The following is a 23,798-nucleotide window of genomic DNA, read 5'->3' as shown; positions in this document are numbered from 1 at the left end:
CAAGGTTTTCCAACATTTTGAAAATCACCATAATTTATTTCATTAACTAAAAAGGAAAACTCTGTTATCATCTCAACAGATGTAGAGAGTATGACAAAAGTTGGTATCTATTCATAATGATAATTCTTAGCTAACTAAAAATGTAAGTAAATTTCCTCAATCTGATCTATACTACATGATAAAAGACCAAATGCTTTCCCCTAAGATCATGAGGAAGAGAAGGATGCCTACTCACACCACTCCTATTCAGTCTCACATTGGAAGACCTAGTCAGTGGAACTGGGCAAGAAAAAATGAAGACATACAGACTGCAAAGGGAGAAACACATTATGTGTAGACGACATGATCATCTACATAGAAAATTTTAAGGAAAGCCGGGTGCAGTGGCTCAGGCCTGTAATCCCAGCACTTTGGGAGGCCGACGCGCGTGGATCACGAGGCCAGGAGTTCAAGACCAGCCTGTCAACATGGTGAAACTCCATCTCTACTAAAAATACAAAAATTAGCTGGGCACGGTGGTGTGCACCTGTAATCCCACTACTCGGGGGGCTGAGAGGCAAGAAAATTGCTTGAACTGGGACCCAAGAGGCAGAGGCTGCAGTGAGCCGAGATCATGCCACTACACTCCAGCCTGGGCTACAAAGCGAGACTCTGTTTCAAAAGGGGGAAAAAAAAAAAAAGCCAGGCATGGTGGCTCACACCTGTAATCCTAGCACTTCGGGAGGCCAAGGAGGGAGGATCACCTGAGGTCGGGAGTTTGAGACCAGCCTGACCAAAATGGAGAAACCCTGTCTCTACTAAAAATAGCTGGGCATGGTGGCACATGACTGTAATCCCAGCTACTCGGGAGGCTGAGGCAGGAGAATCGCTTGAACCTAGGAGGTGGAGGTTGTGGTGGGCCGAGAAGGCGCCACTGCACTCCAGCCTGGACAACAAGAGCAAAACTCTGTCAAAAAAAAAAAAAAAAAAGAGGAAGAAAGAAAAGAAAGAAAATCCTAAGGAATCTACCAAAAGGCCCACAGAACTAATAAATGAGTTTTCACAGTATACATGGCCAATATCCCTCCCCTCCAAAAACAAACAAACAAAAAAACTGAATTTCTATGTACTAGCAATAAACAAATATTGAAACTTTTTAGAGTACATTTAAAATAGCAAGAAAATATAAAATACTTTGGGGAAATGTATTTATTTTTTGTAAAGCCAGGATCTCACTATGTTGCCCAGACTGGTCTTAAACTCCTGGCCTCAAGCAATCCACCTGCGTAGGACTCCCAAAGTGCTGGATTACAGGTATGAGCCACCGTGCCTGTCCGGAAAGTTTTTAATATACTGATGTGCAAAGACTATATATATATATTGAAGACTACAAAACAATGCTGAAAATAAACTTAAATGACCTAAATAAATGAAGAGTTTTACCATGTTCTTAGACTTGAAGACTCAATATTGTTAAGGTGTCAATTCTCCCCCAAATTGATCTATAGAATCACCACAATGCCAATTAAAATCCCAACAGGCTTTTCTGTAGAACCTGACAAGCTGGCTCTACAGTTTACATAGCAATGCAAAGGATCTAATATATCGAAACCACTTTTGAAAAAGAAGAAAGTTGGCAGACATCTACGTAATTTCATGACTTACTATAAATAGCTTCAAGAATCAGGATAGTATGGTACTGGCAAAGGAACAGGTATATATGTAAAGTGGAACATAGCATCCAAAAATAGTTCCATACATACAGGACCAACTGAGTTTTGACAAAGGTCCCAAAGTAATTCAACGAGATAAAATTGTCTTTTCAATAAATCGTTCTGAACAACTGGATATCAATATGCAAAAAAAGATGACTCTTAACCCTTACAACAGATAAAAGCTTCATTCAAGGTGGCTGGCTCACAGAACTAAATGTATATGCTAAAACTATTAAGACAGAAAAAAACAAACAGCAAAAAAACCTTTTTTTTTTTTTTTTTTTTGAGATGGAGTCTTGCTCTGTCACCCAGGCTGGAATGCAGTGGTGCAATCTCGGCTCACTGCAACTTCCACCTCCTGGGTTCAAGTGATTCTCCTGCTTCAGCCTCCCAAGTAGCTAGGATTACAGGTGTGTGCCACCATCCTCGGCTAATTTTTGTAGTTTTAGTAGAGACGGGGTTTCTCCATGTTGGTCAGGCAGGTCTCGAATTCCTGACCTCGTGATCCGCCTCCCAAAGTATTAGGATTACAGGCGTGAGCCACCGCGCCTGGCCAGGGCAAAAAACTCTTTATAACCTTGGGTAGCAAAGATTTCTTACATTGAACACAAAAGCACAAAATCATTTAAAAACACAAATTGGATCTGATCAAAATATAAAACTTTTGCTCTTCAGAGGACAGTGCTGTATATGAAAATGCCAGTCACACACTGAGAGAAAATGTTTGTGAAGCCTGTCTAATAAAGGGCTTGTATTGAGATTATATAAAAATATCTCACAGCTCATTAAGACAACTCTATAAAACTGAGCAGAAGATCTGAACAGCCACTTTACCAAAGAGATACAAATGGAAAATAGGTACATGAAAAGATGCTCAAGTCGTTAAGAAAATGCAGATTAAAACCATAATGAAGGATAACACTACAAACCACTAGAATGGCTGGCTGTAAGTAAAGACTGCCAATATCAAGCACTTGGCAAGTATGAAGATCAACTGGAACTCTCATACGCGATTCTCCTGCCTCAGCCTCCTGAGTAGCTGGAATTACAGGTACCCGTCACCATGCCCAGCTAATTTTTGTATTTTTGGTAGAGATGGGGTTTTACCATGTTGGCCAGGATGGTCCCAATCTCCTGACTTCAGGTGATCCACCTGCCTCGGCCTCCCAAAGTGCTGGGATTATAGGTGTGAGCCACTGCGCCCGGCCAGCAAACTCTTTTTTTTTTTTTGAGAAGGAGTCTTGCTCTGTCACCTGGCTGGAGTGCTGTGGCGCCATCTCAGCTCACTGAAACCTCCACCTCCCAGGTTAGAGGGATTCTCCTGCCTCAGCCTCCTGAGTAGCTGGGACTACAGGTGCACGCCACCACACCCAGCTAATTTTTTATATTTTTGTTAGAGATGGGGTTTCTCTGTGTTAGCCAGGATGGTCTCGATCTCCTGACCTCATGATCCGCCCACCTCGGCCTCCCAAAGTGCTGGATTACAGGTGTGAGCCACCACGCCCCTAGGCCAGCAAACTTAAACAACTGGTTCAAGTTGGGACTATATGCCTTGATTAATTTATGGGCATAATAATAACTACTGGAGAATCTGGTTCCTTAGTGTAAAATGCAACTTACGTTTTTAATAATATGATATATGAGAATAAAGACAACAATTGCTAATGCCCATAATCAAAATGAAGTCTAAAACATCCTTGAAAACAGAAAAATAGAAACGTAAGACTACTTGCCGAGTAGTCTTCTTTATGACAGGATGCTTGAGTTCAGGGCCCTTTAAAGAAAAAATAATTACCCCAAAGTGCCATCCCCTTACCACATCTCCCACCAGACTAAAATTATTTTTGTTACTTAAACATATGCAAATGTTAAAATGCAACATAACATGTCTTTTAGCCTTTATACAACTATAAAAACTCAAGGTGGTTTAAAGTGAAGTATTTTTAAAATGGTGAAATTCAGCCGGATGCAGTGGCTCATGCCTGTAATCCCAGCACTTTGGGAGGCTGAGGCGGGTGGATCATGAGGTCAGGAGATCGAGACCATCCTAACATGGTGAAACTACGTCTCTACTAAAAATACAAACAATTAGCCGGGCGTGGTGGTGGGCGCCTGTATTCCCAGCTACTTGGGAGGCTGAGGCAGGAGAATGGCGTGAACCCGGGAGGCAGAGCTTGTAGTGAGTCGAGATGGCGCCACTGTACTCCAGCCTGGGTGACAGAGGGAGACTCCATCTCAAAAAAAAAAAAAAAAAAAAAAGATGAAATTCAAATTAACAACTGTATTTTAAAGAGACAGATGAATGATTAGCTGAAACCAAATTGTTAAGTTCAACACAGGCTTGGTCCTGACTATTACGGAGCAAGATTTTTTTAGTAAGGCCTGTCCCCTTGCAGGACTGTGCAAAAACGTCTCAACCATCGCATCTCTCTTGCCTGTCTGAATTTCTCCTTCAGGGAGCTACTTCTGGGCCCGAGATAGAATGTTATTAAGCCAACCAATACTCTCCTCAAAGCCCGTGGCAAACAGTGTACCGAGGCACACCAGGACATAGGACTCTGGTGGCAAAGCCCATGGGCATACTGCTGACCTGCCCACAATCTAAACATGCTTCCCACTACCCCTGGTTCACGATCATATTTGGCTGGGTTCAGTGGCTCACTCCTATAATCCCGGCACTTTGGGAGGCTGCGGCAGGCAGATCATCTGAGGTCCAGCCAGGGCAACAGAGGGAGACTGATCGAGCCCAGGAGTTTGAGATCAGCCTGAACAACATGGCAAAATCCCATCTATACTAAAAATACAAAAATTAGCCAGGCATGGTGGTGCGCACCTGTAGTCTCAGCTACTCGGGAGACTGAGGCAGAAGGACTGCTTGAACACGGGAGGTGAAGGCTGCAGAGAATCGGGATTGCACCACCGCACTCCATACTGGGCGAGAGCTACTGTCTCGAAAACAGAAAAGAAAAATGAAGTCCTTTTGATATTTAAAAAAAATTTTTTTAAATTTTCAGGTTAAGATCAATCTACAAGGAGATATAGTAGATCGTAGAAGCACTAATCTGGGAGTAAATCAAGCTGGCTACACCTTACACTCTGCAATTTATGCTGCACGCCCGGACGTGAAGTGCGTTGTGCACATTCAGACCCCAGCAGGGGCTGTGGGGAGTGGCTGCCCTGGTAGCATCTCAAGGTAAAAAAAAAAAAAAAAAAAGAATCTGTGTTCATAAAGCAGTATCATCACACAGTGAAAGATAGACAAAAAAGAAACAGGCAATATCTGCAACACATATAACCAATAAAGAGCTACTACTGAGTGTATATAAAGAAGTCCCACAAGTCAATAAGAAAAAGACAACCCAACAGAGATGTGGTTCTCAGAGTATGGTCGGAGGACCCCAATCAGATGGTCCAGCACAGCCTAGAGACGCAGCAAGGTTAAGGCCATGCTATAAGCCTAGTCGCCAACCTGAACATATCATTGATAATTAAGTTCTCTGACAAATTTCAGTGTTAAAGCTATAATGAAGAATTAGAAGGGAAAGCATTATTCTCCAAATACTAGAAAAAAAATCTGGTTGATACCTATGTTAAATATGTATCAACAGACAGATATAAAAAAAAAAAAAAGTTGGCCGGGCGTGGTGGCTCAAGCCTGTAATCCCAGCACTTTGGGAGGCCGAGACGGGCGGATCACGAGGTCAGGAGATCGAGACCATCCTGGCTAACACAGTGAAACCCCGTCTCTACTAAAAATACAAAAAAACTAGCCGGGCGAGGTAGCGGGCACCTGTAGTCCCAGCTACTCGGGAGGCTGAGGCAGGAGAATGGCGTAAACCCGGGAGGCGGAGCTTGCAGTGAGCTGAGATCCGGCCACTGCACTCCAGTCCGGGTGACAGAGCAAGACTCCGCCTCAAAAAAAAAAAAAAAAAGTTGAGAATGTTTCAAGAAATCTGTGGTTCTCCAAGAAGAAGAAAAAGTTCCATAAAGCATCCCAGGAAGACTAGAATGCAAACGGACATTCCCTGGGAGGTGGGACATACCATAGCCCAAAGTGACATCTTCCACCCTGTGCCCCAATAAAAACAAATTCACAAAAAAAAAAAAAAAAAAAAAAGAAATCTGTGGTTAACTACTAATGGCTAGCAAAATAGGATTTTCACCCTAACACCCTTTAGCAGGCCCAGGAGTCAAAACTATTTTCAAATTAGTACCAAAATTTCCTCTGCCTTTTTCACCGTGCTGACATTCACATGGACAGGGCAAAAACAATGGTGGGGAAAAGAGCTAAGCGCCAATGCGAGGACAAAGACTGCAGGAGCAAAGCATGCTAGTGGCTGCTGCATTCTTCACTGCCACACGCTTCAAAGCTGTGAGGGGGGAAAAAGCCAGTTTCACTTAAGAATGTCCTTGATGCAGCAAAAATAATTATTTTGTATAAATCTCCACCCCCGAGCACAAGTCTTCTGACTACTCTGCGTGAGGAAGTGGGAAGTACACATGAAGCATTTCTCCGGCATGCCCCAGGAGGAGCCGGCCTCGAGGAATCTCACTGTGCACTGGGAGCTGAATGGCCCTTCACCTGTGAAACGTTCAGTTTTACTTCAAAAGAGTGAATGATGGGCCAAACTATGGTTATTTGGACTTGGATATTTGTCAGATATTTTCCAAGATGAACAAAATGAGTCTGTCACTTCAAGGCAATTTGGCATTATTTGGGACCATGAGCTTTTCTCATAATCATAATTTTTCTGAGCAAGAATTAGAACTCTGGAAAACTTGCACCTGCCACTGTGGGCTTGAAAACTCAACATTTAAAGACCTTTCTGATGAGATCAGTGGTGATATTAACAAATATGATTTTTTTGTAACAAACATGATTTTTAAAAAATAATGATTAAAAGTATTAATGTCAGGAAAATCTGTCTACCTTAGTAAACCAATACTTTACAAATAACCAACATGTGATGTTACAAGCCATGCATGGGCAAGATATCCATTCAGAGGACAAGACAGATGAATGGACTTTCACATAACAGTGTAGGGAAAAGCCACTAATTGGTTTTAGCTTCTACACTACGCCTAACCCTTGAGACATCAACTTGTCATGGTTTGGTACAGCATCAAAGAAAAATATCCACAATTCTCTAAAAAAGTCAATAAAATATTTGTTCAAATACTTCAATTAGAACAACCTATCACAACAGGTTCCACACAGAGGCAGATATAAGAACCCAGCTTTGTTCTATCATTCAGACATTAAAGAGGATGCGGTGGCTCACGTCTGTAATCCCAGCACTTTGGGAGGCAGAGGTGGGTGGATCACGAGGTCAGGATTTCAAGACCAGCCTGATCAAGATGGTGAAACCCCCATCTCTACTAAAAATACAAAAATTAGCCGGGCACAGTGGCAGGCACCTGTAATCCCAGCGACATGGGAGGCTGAGGCAGGAGAATTCCTTGAACCCGGGCAGCAGCGGTTGCAGTGAGCCAAGATCATGCCACTGTACTCCAGCCTGGGTGACAAAGACACCGTCTCAAAAAAAAAAAAAAGAAAAAAAAAAAAGAGGTTTGAAAAAAATACAAAATGCTGCCATTCTACTTACTAAACCATTCTTTTTTTTTTTTTTTTTTGAGACAGAGTCTCACTCTGTTGCCTAGGCTAGAGTGCAGTGGTGCGATCTCAGCTCACTGCAACCTCCACCTCCCTGGTTCAAGTGATTCTCCTGCCTCAGCCTTCCAAGTAGCTGGGACTACAGGCATGTGCCACCATGACTGGCTAATTTTGTACTTTTAGTAGAGACGAGGTTTTGCCATGTTGGCCAGGCTGGTCTGGAACTCCTGACCTCAGGTGATCCGTCCGTCTTGGCCTCCCAAAGTGCTGGGATTACAGGCATGGGTCGTCGTGACTTGCCCTACTTACTAAACCATTCTTTTTTTTGGAAAATAGTTTTTATGTAAAAACATGCTATTGATCTTAACATGTAATCAGTTAAGAATATAAACGACCTATGACTCAGCAATTTCTTCCATTTATAGACAACAGAATGTCATGTGTGCTCCACAATCAGCAAGATTTGGAAACAACTAAAATGCAACATGTTCATAAAGGAAGACAGCATCTAGCAATGAAAATAGAGAAACAAGATTATGACTCTCAAACACAATGCTGAGCAAAATAACACATACATTATGATTACATTTCTGTAAAATTCACAATACCAGAAAAACTGTACTACAATGTTTGTGGGTAGATGCTTATGATAACTAACAAAGAAAAGTAAGAGTGAGGACTGGGAGCAGGCGGCAAGTGTGAACTTGGTGCAAGAGGGTAATGACTGGAAGGGGTTCAAGAAGGGATCTGGGTTAAGGGCAATGCTTGATTTCTGACCTGCACGGTAGCAGAAGCAACCCCACATCTATTTCTTTTTCTGAGACGGAGTCTCGCTCTGTCGCCCAGGCTGGAGTGCAGTGGCGTGATCTCTGCTCACTGCAAGCTCCGTCGCCTCCCAGGTCCACACCATTCTCCTGCCTCAGCCTCCCAAGTAGCTGGGACTACAGGTGCGCGCCACCACGCCCGGCTAATTTCTGTATTTTTAGTAGAGACAGGGTTTCACCGTGTTAGCCAGAATGGTCTCCATCTCCTGACCTTGTGATCTGCCCGCCTCGGCCTCCCAAAGTGCTGGGATTACAGGGGTGAGCCACCGCACCGGCAACCCCACATCTATTAACCATTACAGTAAGTGACAAGGATTGATTTCACCATTTAGGATACAGACTCTCGGCTGGGCATGGTGGCTCACACCCGTAATGTCAGCACTTGGAGAGGCCAAGGCTGTAGGATCGCTTGAGCACAGGAGTTCAAGACCAGCCTGGGCAACACAGTGGGGACCCATCTCTACAAAAACTTTAAAAAAATAAATAAATAATTAGCCAGGACTGTTGGCATGCAACTGTAGTCCCAGCTACTCGGGAGGCTAAGCTGGGAGAATCACTTGAGCCCACGAAGTCGAGGCTGCAGTGAGCTGTTTTCGCACCACTGCACTCCAGCCTGGGTGACAGAGTGAGACCTTGCCGTCGGAAAGGAAAGGAACGGAACGGAACGGAATGGAACGGAAAGGAGAAAAGAAAAGAGAAAGAGAGAAAGAGAGGATGAGAGGAAGAAGAAAGGAAGAAAGAAAATAAAGAAAAAAGGAAAGAAAGGAAAGAAGAAAAGAAAAGCAGACTCTCAGTTAAAACCACATAAAGTCTACCGCTATATATACTGCATGAGAACACCTAAACAGACTAACACAAAGAAGTCAAAATTAAAAGGATGTGCAGATGTGCAAAAAAAAAAAAAGAATGGGAGGGAGCTCCCATAGCTAAACAAACAGAAAACACCACCCTTCAGGAGAAAGGCATGACCACAGATGGGTCCATGCAGTAACAGGAACGATACACGAAGACTTAATAATTTTAACCTGTATTCTACCCAGCACAGTCTTGAAACACGTAAAGCAAAAACAGAAATTTTTTAAGGAAGAAAGGAAAAAGACACATTCATAGTAGGAGATTTTAAATATCACTCAGAAATTGACAGATTAAGCACAAAAAAGTAATAAAACCACAGAAACACAGAAGGATTTAAGAATACAATTAAAGAGGTCCTGAGCCTTCCACCTAAACCCAGAGAAAACATTATTTTCCAGCACAAACTATTTTTTAAGAAGTAACTATGTATTAGAACTAGCAAATACAGCTGATTAACAAGGAATCACTATAATACAGACTATGATTTTCAACTATAACAGCGTTAAATTAAAAGTCAACATGATTAAAAGTAATTCAAGTGGCTGAGCATGGTGGCTCACGCCAGAAATTTCAGCACATTGGGAGGCTGAGGCAGATCACCTGAGGTCAGGAGTTTGAGACTAGCCTGGCCAACATAGTGAAACCCCATATCTACTAAAAATACAAAAATTAGCCAGGCGTGGTGACACACGCCTGTAATCCCAGCTGCTCGGGAGGCTGAGGCATGAGAATCACTTGAACCCAGAACACAGAGGTTGCTGTGAGCCAAGATCGTGCCACTACACTCCAGTCTGGGTGACAGAGTGAGATTCCATCTCAAAATAATAATAATAATAATAATAATAATAATAATAATTCAAGAGATATGTGTTTGGATACTTACACATACTTCTAAATAATTCACAGGTGAAAACAGAATAATAAAAATTAGAAAATAATGAAAATTGGCCGGGTGCAGCAACTCACACCTGCAATCCCAGCACTTTGGGAGGCCGAGGCGGGTGGATCACGAGGTCAGGAGATCAAGACCATCCTGGCTAACATGGTGAAATCCCACCTCTACTAAAAATACAAAACAAATTAGCCGGGCGTGGTGACAGGCACTTGTAGTCCCATAGTCCCAACTACTTGGGAGGCTGAGGCAGGAGAATGGCGTGAACCCAGGAGGCGGAGCTTGCAGTGAGCCGAGTTTGTGCCACTGCACTCCAGCCTGGGTGACTAAGCAAGACTCCTTCTCAAAAAAAAAAAAAAAAAATTAGCCGGCCATGGTGGTGCATGCCTGTAATCCCAGCTACTGGGAGGCTGAGGCAGGAGAATGGCTTGAACCCAGAAGGTAGAGGTTGTGGTGAGCCGAGATCAAGCCACTGCACTCCAGCCTGGGCAACAAGAGCGAAACTTCAACTGCAAAAAAAAGAAAAGCCAGGCACCGGGGCTCACACCTTTAATCCCAACATTTTGGGAGGCCGAGGCGGGCAGATCACGAGCTCGGGAAATTGAGACAATCCTGGCTAACACGGTGAAACCCAGTCTCTATTAAAAAAAAAAAATAAAAATACAAAAAATTAGCTAGGCGTGGTGGTGGGCGCCTGTAGTCCCAGCTACAGGGGAGGCTGAGGCAGGAGAATGGCGTGAACCCAGAAGGCGGAGCTTGCAGTGAGCCAAGATGATGCACTGCACTCCAGCCTGGATGACAGAAAGAGGCTCCTTCTCAAAAACAAACAAACAAAAACCAAAAAACAACAACAAAAAAAAACACACATGGCACATGGCCAGCTTCATGCACTTTGGAAGGCCAAGGTGGGTGGATTACCCGAGGTCAGGAGTTCAAGACCAGCCTGGCCAACGTGGTGAAACCCAGTCTCTACTAAAAATACAAAAATTAGCTGGGTTGGTGGCACGTACCTATAATCCCAGCTACTCAGGAGGCTAAGGCAGGAGTATCATTTGAACTCATGAGGTGGAGGTTTCCATTAGCCGAGATTATGCAATTATACTCCAGCATGGGAGATAACAGGGAAACTTTGTCTCAAAAAAAAAAAAAAAAAAAAAAAACCAGAAAATCTCTAGAGGAAGATTCAAGCATCTGCCAACAGTGGAGGCCTCTGGGAAGGCAAAGAGGATAAAGAAAGAGAGCCAGAGGAAACTAACTTTGCACTGTTCTCTTTTGGGCCTCTAAAAAAATCTTTTTAATATCACATTCACCAGAGCACTAACTAATCAAATATTAATATACAGCACATATATTAATTTTATATACATGCTATTTTATAATACATGTATATAAAATAGCAATAGGCCGGGCACGGTGGCTCAAGCCTGTAATCCCAGCACTTTGGGAGGCCGAGACGGGCGGATCACAAGGTCAGGAGATCGAGACCATCCTGGCTAACACAGTGAAACCCCGTCTCTACTAAAAAATACAAAAAAAAAACTAGCCGGGCGAGGTGGCAGGCGCCTGTAGTCCCAGCTACTCCAGCGGCTGAGGCAGGAGAATGGCTAAACCTGGGAGGCGGAGCTTGCAGTGAGCTGAGATCCTGCCACTGCACTCCAGCCTGGGCGACAGAGCGAGACTCTGTCTCAAAAAAAAAATAAAATAAAATAGCAATAATTGCCTGGGTGCAGTGGCTCACACCTGTCAACCCAGTACTTTGGGAGGCCGAGGCGGGAGGGTCACTTGAGGTCAGGAGTTTGAAACCAGCCTGAGCAACATGGCAAAACTCTGTCTCTACTAAAAATACAAAAATTAGCTGGGCACAGTGGCGCATGCCTGTAGTCCAGCTACTCAGGAGGCTGAGGCAGAGGTTACAGTGAGCCAAGATCACGCCACTGCATTCCAGCCTGGGCAACAGAGCAAGACTGTATCTTAAAAATAATAATAATAAAAAGCAGTAATTAAATACACAAAGTAAAAGCATTTTAAAAGTTAAAAACTGCTTCTTTGAAAAGACAAAACTGACAGACTTTTTTTTTTTTTTTTTTTTTTTTTTTGAGACGGAGTCTTGCTCTGCCGCCCAGGCTGGAGTGCAGTGGCCGGCTCTCAGCTCACTGCAAGCTCCGCCTCCCGGGTTCACGCCATTCTCCTGTCTCAGCCTCCCGAGTAGCTGGGACTACAGGCGCCCACCTCGTCGCCCGGCTAGTTTTTTGTATTTTTTAGTAGAGACGGGGTTTCACCGTATTAGCCAGGATGGTCTCGATCTCCTGACCTCGTGATCCGCCCGTCTCGGCCTCCCAAAGTGCTGGGATTACAGGCTTGAGCCACCGCGCCCGGCCCAGACTTTTTTTTTTTTTTTTTTTTTTTGAGACGGAGTCTCACTCTGTCACCCAGGCTGGAGTGCAGGGGCACAATCTCAGCTCACTGCGAGCTCTGCCTCCCAGGTTCACACTATTCTCCGGCCTCAGCCTCCCCAGTAGCTGGGACTACAGGCGCCCGCCACCACACCTGGCTAATTTTTGTATTTTTGGTAGAGACGGGGTTTCACCGTGTTAGCCAGGATGGTCTCACTGTCCTGACCTCATGATCCACCCACCTCAGCCTCCCAAAGTGCTGGGATTACAGGCGTGAGCCACCATGCCTGGCCTATATATATTTTTTTATATAGACAGAGTCTTGCTATGTTGGCCAGGTGGGTCTTGAACTCCTGGCCTCAAGCAACCCTCCTGCTTCGACCTCCCAAAGACTACGGTTAGAGTTGTGAGCCACTGTGCTGGGCCAAAACTGACAGACTTCTAACAAAACTAGTTTAAAAGAAAAAGAAAGCAAGCACAAATAATGAGAAAAAGTCGCTGGGCATGGTGGCTCAGGCTTGTAATCCCAGCACTTTGGGAGACCAAGGTGGGCAGATCACCTGAGGTCAGGAAAGAGAACAGCCTGGCCAACATGGAGAAACCCAGTCTCTACTAAAAATACAAAAAAATTAGCTGGGTGTGGTGGTACGTGCCTGTAGTCCCAGCTACTTGGGAGGCTGAGTCACCAGAATCGCTTGAATCCGGGAGGCAGAGGTTGCAGTAAGCCGAGATTGCACCACTGCATTCCAGCCTGGGTGACAGAGCGAGACTCCATCTCAGGGGGAAAAATTTAAAAAAAAAGAATAAAAAGTCAAATCTACATATCAGGTAGGAAGTGAAAAGAGACTATTACACAAAACTTTATACCAGTAACTGCCAATTTTTCTTTTTTTCTTTTTTTAAAAGAGGGTCTCACTGTGCTGCCCAGACTGCAGTATACTGGCGCTATCATACCACACAACAGCCCAGAACTCCTGGGCTCAAGTGACCCTCCTGCCTCAGTCTACTGTGTAGCCGGAACTACAGGCATGTGCCACATCGGCCGGCAACTCTGACAATTTCTTAGAATATAACTTACCAAAACTAACTTGACAAGCTTTTAACCATTAAAGAAAGTGAACCACAACTTTAAAATCTATCTAGAGACACACATGGCTGTGAAGGGCAGGTGAGGCCAAAGGCGGGTCATTCATGAATGAGTAGCCCCAGAGTATTTGCATTCCACCGGTCATGGGCCAAGGCAGAGGAAAACAATAATCAAAGCAACAAAGTCTTGAAGAAGATGAAAATAGATAGGCACTTGAAAGCCCAGTGGGGGTGGGCTTTGGAAAGGAAAGAGAGGAGAAAATGCCCTCAGCTATGGGGGTTTGGAGGTGATACAGGGAGGTGCCCAATGTTAGCTTTGATTTTATCCCTGAAGCATGAAGGTCAATAGCTGAGCTGAGCAAGGGGTGGGTAAAGAGTGTACAGGTAGTCTAAGAAGCAAGGAAAAGGAAGGGTTCCTGCCAAGGAGTTTGGGGAGGTACTTAAGCCAGAAAAACGCACCAGATGCCTATGCATGACTTGGAGTCATGAAGTTATTAAGAGGAAGCAGTAAACTGAGGCCAGCAATTTTCTCCAGGAATATTCTGCCACGTGGAGGGAAGAGATAGGGCCGGACCAGCATAACCAAAAAAAGTTCAGGGCTTTTGCCTGAGAGCCATGGAAGAGTCACAGTGCCAAGTCAGGGAACTCAGGCTCCTAGAAGTGAGGTCAGGGAGACATGATAAACAGAACAGGAATGGAATCCATGGACTGACAGGGATAGATGAGGTCAAAGAACTATGGCAGGTTGGGCACAATGGCTCACGACTGTAATCCCAGCACTTTGGGAAGCCAAGGCAGGTGGATCATTTGAGGCCAGGAGTTTGAGACCAGTCTGACCATCACGGCGAAACCCTGTCTCTACTAAAAATACAAAAATCAGCCAGGTGTGGTGTTGCACGCCTATAGTCCCAGGTACTCCGGAGGGTGAGGCATGAGAATCGCTTGAATCCAGGAGGCAGAGGTTGCAGTGAGTCAATATCACACCACTGCACTCCAGCCTGGGTAACAGAGCGAGACTGTGTCTCAAAAAAAAAAAAAAGAAAAGAAAAGAAAAAAGAAAAAAGAAAAAAAAATTAGCCAGGTGTGATGGCGCATGCCTATAGTCCCAGCTACTCGGGAGGTTGAGGCACGATAGTCTCTTGAACCTAGGAAGTGAGGCTGCAGTGAGCTGAGATCGTGCCACTGCACTCCAGCCTGGGCAACAGGCAAGACTCTGTCTCCAAAAAAAAAAAAAAAAAAAAAACTATGGCAAGAGAAGACAGTCAAGCAAGTGAGCTACAAAGACAATGATCAAGATGAAAGTTTGAAATGGAGATTTCTTAGGTTTCCAGACATGACAATGTCTAGGACATGATGCTAGGATGGGTCGGTCTTGGAAGAAGAGGTCTCCAGAGAAATCTGCAACATGCAACTGTCAGGTAGGATTTAAGAAAAATTCCCACCAATATTCTCCTACAACTGCTGATAACAGAATGCTTATCTGGAGGACAGCAATTCAGACCCACTTCCCCTCTGGATGCAGAAAGCGGAGGGAGAGTGAGCCCTGACCCTAAGGATGAGCCAGAGCAGGACAAATGATAAAAATCCTATCTCTGGGCCACTGGAGAGCTGAAGTGACCAGGCTGCCGGAGGGAATTACACAACAAACTGCAGTAGCCTCTCCAGAGAGAAGGGGACATACTTACTGTTTCACCTTTGGCAGAGGAAGGAAAGTGGAAGGAGGCCATAAAAGTGGTTAGAAAAAAACAGCTGAACTTTAAACAAATTCTGAAAGGTTGAGAGTGTCAAGTGTGGGAGTCTAACTCCTGGAAAGCCCCAAAAGAAACGTTCCCACTCATTCCCAGGAGACCTGCGCCCGTCTCCAGGCTAATCCACTAGCTGAGAGGAAGGGAACATGCCTTTCTCCTTGTCCTGGAGAAAGGCATGTGCCACACACAGGCCAGGACCAGCACAAGACACCCGGCCGGTCAGATCCCTGCAGATACAAGGCAGAGTCTGGCTGCCACCGGGCAGAGGCAGGCTCGTTGGGAAAGCTGCCCCCAAGGCCGTGAGCACAGAGCTGCCCAACAGTCAGGCTAGAGGAGGGAACTGAGAAGGTGCCACCATCGGAGAGCTTGCCAAGGAGGTAGTAGAGAGAAACTCCCCTCTACAGGCCCACACAAGCACACACAGTGCTAGAGACAGCCCAGCTGAGGCTGACTGGACTGACCTGGCCTCCCAGGTGCACAACAGGAAACAACTTCAGCCTGACGCTCCCTGCACACTGTCTGGCATCTGACCAAACAGAACAAGAGAAACAGAAAGCAAGAACCAATAACGTTTAAGGAAGAGATAATACCAATTCTAACAAACTCTTCCAGAAAGGAGAAGAAACAGGAACACATTCCAACTCATTTTATGAGGCCCCAAAGACCACTATAAGAGACAGACAGACAGCCTTCATGAGCACAGATGCAAAAATCATTAACATAACTTTAGCAAATCAATCCAGCAACACATAAAAAGGATGTCCACAGAAAGAAAAATAATGGTCACAGCAGCTTTTTTCAAAATAGCCCAAATGTGGAAGCAACACAAACATCCATCAATTAATTGGTGAATGCATAAACTGGTTTATCTGTACAATTACTCAATGAAAAAGAGAAACTACGGATGCATGCAACATTTTGGATGACTCTCAAAAGCATCATGCAAGTTACAGAAGTGTATGTGACACTCTGGAAAAAGCAAAATTGTAGGAACAAAAATGAGGTCAGGCTGGATGCAATGGCTCACGCCTGTAATCACTATGGGAGGCAGAGGCAGGCAGATCACGAGGTCAAGAGATTGAGACCATACTGGCCAACATGGTGAAACCCCGTCTGTACCAAAAATACAAAAATTAGCTAGGCAAGGTGGTGGCAGGTGCCTGTAGTCCCAGCTACTGGGTAGGCTGAGGCAGAAGAATTGCTTGAACCCAGGAGGCGAAGGTTGCAGTGAGCCAAGATTGTGCAACTGCACTCCAGCCTGGGTGACAGAGCGAGACTCTGTCTCAAAAAAAAAAAAAAAAAATCAGGTAGGTGGTTACCAGAGGCTAGGGTAGGGAAAGGGAAGTGACTACCAAGGGGAACAAGGGAACTTTATGGGGTGATGCAAATGTTCTGTAGCTTAACTGTGGTAGTGAACATTTTTTAAGCAAAAAAAGAGTGAATCTTAATGGAAGGTAAATTATATTATTTTTTTAAAGGCCAGCTCCAACAAAGAAGCCGACCTACAAAGCAACAGATGGTCTGAGTCCACCAACACAGGTCAATACTACACCTCTGCTGTTCCCAAGGTCACTGTTTCTGGTGAGGACAGAAAGGCTCATTTGACAAACTATCCATTACCAAGACAAGCCAGGGGCTGGGAAATGAGATCCTCCCCCAACCCAGGCAAGATGAACTGCAGGGAACCATAGGCACTTCCACTGGCCTCTGAACCAGGGCAAACAGCAGAAGCCTGTTCCCAAGGGCAGAGGCAGGCTAAAACGCAAGAGCAGGGCTGGAATAGGAAGAAGAGTTGATAAAGTTTAAGGAGAAAACAAACAAACAAAAAACACCACAAAAAGCAAAGCAAATGGTATTGGTAACAAACAAACGAAAACCACACAAAGAAAACCATAAAAATAGCTGCCTTTGTGGAGTTTATATTCTAATGAAGAAGAAAGCAAACCAAATGAGTAAGTAAAATACATAGTATGTTAGAAATAAGTGCTAGTGCCGGGCACGGTGGCTCATGCCTGTAATCCCAGCACTTTGGGAGTCTGAGGTGAGCAGATCACAAGGTCAGGAGATCGAGACCATCCTGGCTAACACGGTGAAACCTCATCTCTACTAAAAATACAAAAAAAAATTAGCCGGGCGTGGTGGCGGACCCCTGTAGTCCCAGTTACTTGGGAGGCTGAGGTAGGAGAATGGCGTGAACCTGGGAGGCGGAGCTTGCAGTGAGCCGAGATCACACCATTGCACTCCAGCCTGGGTGACAGAACGAGACTCCGTTTCAAAAAAAAAAAAGAAAGAAAGAAGTGCTAGGAAGAGAAGTACAGCAGGAAAGGCGGACGTGTGGGAGGGACCGAGTGAGAAAGTAATTCAGGCAACGAGACCCCAAGGATAGAAACTGGCCCGGGAGATGCAGCATGCCTTCAAGGCCAGTAAAGATGGAAGCCCACACCAGGCAGTGGGGACATGCTCTTCAGACTGTCACCAGGACTCCCCCAAGGCAGTTCTGCAGGAGAAAACAGAGGAGTAGGGAATGCACATGCTTTCTGGCTGCACACAGCAAGGTATCAGAAGGAAGAGAAGAGCTCAGACAATAATTAGCCACTTGCAAGCAGAAATCAAAGGGCACAGAAGAGCCCTAGAATGTGAGGCCTCACACAGTTGCAAGAGCCAACTCCTTCCAGATCCCAAACAGTACATGTGAAAGCCTACCCGGAACAAGGGCCCACCAAAACGTCCATCAGGTCAAAGATGAGAGTTTAAGGGTGTGGTCTTCCCAGCCAAGCCTGCTGGCCTTGCTGTGGCCTCCAAGAGGCTGAAGCGGCACAAACAAGTCAAGGGGAAGGCCAGGCTTAAGAGCTGCCTTGGATACAGAATTAACCTGCATGTCAAATTGCCGAGAACTAAACACATGAAAACTGTACTCCCTTTTCAAGAAACTGCACCACCAAAGAAATACTAAGCTCAAAGCCGAAAATCACCCTTCAGGGCCACAAAGCTTGATGACTGAATTATGCCCAGACAAGGAGGGCAGGTGTCCTGCCACCTACTGCAGTGTCGGCAGGGAAGACCAGGAGGAACAGACTAGAAGGTGGTGCAGGAGGGAGTGCCCTCTGAAGCAAAAGCAAATCCATTTCTTTCACTGCCAGCTGGCCCCATAACCTGGGGTCGGGGGAGCCAACACCCTGCGCTGCCTGTGCTGGCAGCCACTCACCACTGGCTGGTCAAGGCCGCCATGCCTCTCCTCCTTCTCCACGGTCCTGCGGCAGTCCGGGCACACCCATAGTGGCAGGTGCAGCACGCTGTTGCCCTTGGGAGCCATGGAAAGGGCCAATTTGCTCGCAGTCTTAATTCCACTCTCTAAGAATGAGGAGTCTTTCCGTTCACTTCTGCACAGAAGACAATAATCCCCAGCGGGGTAGGGTGGTGTCCTATGATTCATGCCAAAACTAAAAGGAGTCTGGAATAGAAAAAAAAAAATTCTATTTTCAAAACCTCATCTATAAAGCCAATATTAAAATATATGTATGGTTGTAAAACAAACTAAAATGCATGTGTATGCTTATATACAGAAACATAAAATAGGAAATTTATTGAATAAAACTAAACCTAATGTTCTAGAAACTCATAATACTTCAAATAAAACAGTGCCATAAAGAAAATCTTAGATAGCACGAATTAGAAAATTGTCCAATTAAGCCCTTCACCTTGACTTCTGTATTACTTTTCCACCACATGCTAGAAATTGTCAGCCTCGATTTTCAGACTGTTTACCAAAACTGGTTACCACCAACAAAGTCTGAAACCACTATTCTAGAGGCATCTGTATACCAGGGCTCAGGCCCAAGATGGCAATTCTGGCTTAAGTGTGTCTGCAGATCTAAACCATCTCTGAGGTGGGCTGTCCAAATTCCAGATTCAAGATAAACAGGGAAATGATGGCAGCTGCACATTCAAGGCCTAGCCTGCCATCCAGGCCCAGCAATAATGATGCTGAGCTCATCCCCTATCACCTGATGTAAATAAACATCTGCATTTTCAAATAGGTCCTACAATGTGGGGCAAGGGGAAGCGGCCTTAGAGGTAGGAGAAATAGGCAAGATTATTATACCTTAAAACCTCTCAAAAGATAACCACCCACTCTATCAAAAAATAAAATAAAATTAGCCTTTAAAACACAAATACAGAAAAAGAAACTGAAGGCTGGGCACAGCTGCTTACGCCTGTGATCCCAGCACTTGGGGAGGCAGAAGTGAGATATCATTTGAGCTCAGGAGTTTGAGACCAGCCTCGGTAACACAGCAAGACTTCCCCTCTACAAAATATCCAACTTATTAGCCAGGCGTAGTGGTGCACACCTGTAGTTCCAGCTACTAGGGAGGTTGAGGTGAGAGGATTGCTAAAACCCAGCAAGTCGAGGCTGCAGTGAGCTGTGATCATGCCACTGCACTCTAGCCTGGGTGAGAGGGCAAGACCCTGTGTTAAAAGAAAGGAGAGGAAAGGAAAAAGGAAAGGAAAAGAAAGGAGAAAGGAAAGGAAAGGAACGGAACGGAACGGAACGGAACGGAAAGGAAAGGAAAGGAAGAAGGAGGAAGAGGAGGAGGAGGAGAAGGTGAGAAGGAAGGAAGGAAGGAAGGAAGGAAGGAAGGAAGGAAGGAAGGAAGGAAGGAAGGAAGGTCGGTCGGTCCAGCCTGGCCAACATGGTGAAACCCTGTCTTTATTAAAAACACAAAATTAGCCAGGCACGGTGGTGTGCACCTGTAATCCCAGCTACTCTGGAGGCTACTCTGGAGGCTTCCTGGTTTGAACCAGGAAGGTGGAGGCTGCAATAAGCCGAGATCCCGCCACTGCATTCCAAACTGGGCGACAGAGCGAGACTCAGTTTCAAAAAAAAAAAAAAAGAAAGAAAGAAACTGAGCCTCACGCGCCTGGAAATGGGGGTAAAGTCCCAAGGTCAGCAAGTGTGGGGCTGGGGCGGGAGACACAAGATTCTAACCCCTATCAACCCAATCCTAAGACGGGTCCTTCACACAGGGCTACCTCTGCACCTTAGGAGGAAGCCCCCTTCAACTCTGAGGAGAGGCTGGAGAGAGGCACTCCCAGGGAGCAGGGCATAGGGAAGCCTCGCCTGGCATTCCAGAGGCAGCCAGAACCAGGGCACACAGTGAGGTGGAGGTGAGAGAACCCCCGCTGTCTCTCCTGCCATGTGGGGTGCCCTTGCTGCAGGACATGCCAGGTGGGAAGAGAGCGGACCTGGCTGAGGCTGTTCTGGCTTTTCAGTCTCCATCTCCACCCAAAAGCTTCTCCAAGGCCGGCCAGTCCCATAGCTCTTCCCACAGCCTCGAGCTGTCTCCCCATCCCGCCACCTGGTGGTATTCAAAAGGACCCAGTGTGCATGACAGACTGGCCCCTCAACGGCCACTGAGGGCTCTCATTTGGATCCCAGGCTCCATTCTTAAGACTTCCTGCTGACTGGCAGGAAGCACATATTTAAACACATATTAAGGGGCTGAATATATAAGTAAATGAAATAGTGATTGAAAGAATGAATGACACCACCAGCAAGACTCAAAAGATGTTCATATATATTCTCACGTTTCCATGACCCAGTGATCAAAACTGCTGACTCCTGTTACATTCACAGGGTTCTGAGTTTTCCCGAACCCAGCTCAGCAGCTATCCTGAGCTGAATGTTTGGGGCACAGGGGCAGAGAACTGGGTCCTACCTCCCCACAGTGTCCTAGGGAGCGCCAGACTACTCAAACCACTGAATACTATGAGAATTCGTGTATTTTTCCATACCAACAAATCCCAAAAACCTAAATGATGACCAAAAAAAAAAAAAAAGCACACCGATTTACCCCCATATAAAGCCATCTCTTTTCCTCAGGTCTTAGAAAACAGCTCCCATTGCTGGCAGAACAGCCACAGCCATCAGACCTTTCTGGCCTGCCCTTTTAATCACAGAATGAGATGCTGGGCTCTACAGACCCAAAGGTCCCCAAGCCTGAAATCATAATGTAAGAGCCAGAAATGACTAGAGAGACTAGAGAGCACACAGCTCAGCTCCCGGACATTCAGCAGTCATCCAGGATTTACTGAGCCCACCACATGCTCAGGGACTGGTCCAGGCACTGGGAGCACAATGGTGAAGAAAACTGTCAAAGACAAAGGCAATAAATAAGACAAATACATGAAAAATTTAACTAATTAAATACTGATAAGGAGAAAAACATAACAGCAAAGAGGATCTGTGCCCTTTAATCTGGTGGCCAGTGAGGGTCTCCTTGAGGAGACCCCTGAAGCCCACATGGCTGTACCTTATGGGGAGCCCAGTGGCTGGCACTGGGCTGGCAAGAGCAGAAGGGGAGATGGAGGAGAGCTGAGGGCCACTCAAGTCAAGGCGTGACTCTGAGGCTGCGTGCAGAGAGATGGGATGGGAGAATGGGAAGAAACGACTATCTGCAACTTAGGAGCCAGACAGCAGCGGCTTGGACCAGGGCTGTGGGAAGGGAAGTGGACAAGGCTGTGAAGTAGCCACCTGTGAGGTGTGAGAGGAGGAGAAGAGCCAGGGGCAAGCATGAAGCGTCAGGTGCTGGCTATTTTTTCATTCCTTCAGTTTCTCAGCTTAGTCGTGGGCCATAGCAGGGTTGTTTGGGAAGAATCTGGTCCTTTTAGGGCTTATAGGCTCTGTAAGGCAGCATAGGAGCGCCTTTCCTCTTACCCACAACTGAGGCAATATCCCCCTGAACTGCCACCCAGGGTCCTGCAGGTTGTAAGATTTTCCCACAATGGCTGGTGGGAACACACACTGCTCCTGGCCCTGTGTGAGCTCCCAGGTTTGTCCCGCTCCTCACTTCCGGGATGCTAGCCCAGGCGCAGAGCTTCCCCACATGCACGTGCTTATGCGCCCTCAACTTGGCTTGGGGAGAACCCTATGCAGAGCTCTTCCTTCCCCTCTTTGCAGTTCTCTCTACTCTGGTACTCCGCCCTGCAAATTTACTTTGGCCTCCCCAAAGTCTCAACTCAGCCTTCTCAATCAAGGAGATCCTCAGGCTCAGTCTGGGCAGCTCTCCAAGTCCTAACCTTCAGACTCTCTCCAGGCAGGAAGCCTAGGCAAGGCTGGGGCTTGCTGCGGTTATTCTCCTTCTCTCAGGGATCATGTCCTGCCTGCCTGTGGTCCAGTGTTGGAAAACTACTATTTGGTACATTTTGTGCTTTGTTTCATTGTTTGAGGGAGGAAGATAAATTCACTTTTAGTTACTACCTATTGCTTGGAAGCAGAAGTCTAGTTACATTCATATTTTTAAAAATATGATGTACCAGGCTGGGCATGGTGGCTCACGCCTGTAATCCCAGCACTCTGCGAGGCCGAGGCAGGCAGATCAAGAGGTCAGGAGTTCAAGACCAGCCTGGCCAACATGGTGAAACTCCGTCTCTAGTAAAAATACAAAAAATCAGCCGGGTGTGGTGGTGCACACCTGTAATCTCAGCTACTCAAGCTGAGGCAGGAGAATCACTTGAACCCATGAGGCGGAGGTTGCGGCGAGCAGAGATCGCACCACTGCATTCCAGCCTGGGCAACAGAGCAACACTCCGTCTCAAAAAACAAAACAAAAAAACACACACATATATATATATATGTTTTACATATATATACACACACACATATACATACATACACACACACACATATACACACACACACACCAGAATGAACATTATACTAGTATCATCCCCCAAATCCTACGCACACATAGACGAAATAAGTAAACATATAAAATGTGTATATATATCCATGTAAGGGACCAAGATAACCCAGAAATTTTTGCATAGGAGAATATGGACATATGGCTAAGATGGCAGTATTGCTGAACACACTTTGGGAACACTACTAACAGCTGAGTTCTACATCTATGATGTATTTTACCTTTTCTGAATAAACTGATTTTTCTACCACCCAGTGATTGTGGCCTGTGTGCATGGGGGTGGGAGATGTGTGTATATCATAAAAGACACTAAATCATAATAGCATTTGTTTTCTTGCTAGGCTTATATTCTAGTTTTGAAATTTGTTTCCAAAATGAAATTCCAAATTAAACATGAAAACTCAGACTTACTAAAAATACTTTACAGATAAACTTCTTATAAACATGAAGAAAAAAGGGCATTTTAGGGTTAAAGAAACAGTAAAAGCAATATCCTCTCCGGTAACGGTAGCACAACCCAGATTAGACCACCCCACGAAGGCTAAAGCCGGAGGCACACAAAACAAAGGCCCCGTGCTGGTGACACTGCCGCCTCCTGTCGACAGGCCTTCAGGGCTGTCTGCTCCCCACCTGTCCTCCATCTCCTGTCAAAACCCCCTCACACTGCACCTATGACCAGAACATTCTCTGCCTTAAACCCTTCTATTGTTCCTGCTGCCTAAAAAGATCAAGTCCTCAGCAAAGGATCAAGCAGGATACACCAGGCCCTTGGTCAATGTGTTCTTCCAAAATCACCCACTTGAAACTCATTACAGTTCCACACTCCCACCCCATCCAACTATGTGGCTTTATCTCTTCCTTCCTTCATACTTGCTGCTTGCTTCCCTAAAACACCAATCTCCCCGCCCTTCCTTTATGAGACAACTGCGAGGCATCCCTTCAAACCCCACTATGGTAACTTTTTTTTTCTGTGAATTTTGCTCCCTACCCTT

General features: G+C 45.5%; 1 protein-coding gene across 5 annotated transcripts in view; it reads right to left on the bottom strand.

The window, feature by feature from the left end:
• Positions 1-23,798, bottom strand: part of FAM193A (family with sequence similarity 193 member A) — a 199,673-nt gene that overhangs the window by 123,439 nt on the left and 52,436 nt on the right. For all 5 annotated transcript variants that reach the window (XM_030919842.1, XM_010384373.2, XM_030919851.1 and 2 more), the window contains exon 2: positions 18,312-18,557. In XM_030919842.1, coding sequence (XP_030775702.1) covers positions 18,312-18,557 — 246 coding nt within the window. The remainder of the gene's footprint in view (positions 1-18,311; positions 18,558-23,798) is intronic.

The sequence above is a fragment of the Rhinopithecus roxellana genome, chromosome 2 (assembly GCF_007565055.1).
Source record: "Rhinopithecus roxellana isolate Shanxi Qingling chromosome 2, ASM756505v1, whole genome shotgun sequence".
NCBI lineage: Eukaryota > Metazoa > Chordata > Mammalia > Primates > Cercopithecidae > Rhinopithecus > Rhinopithecus roxellana.
Note: the sequence above shows the minus strand (reverse complement) of the source record. Positions and strands in the feature narration are given on the sequence as shown.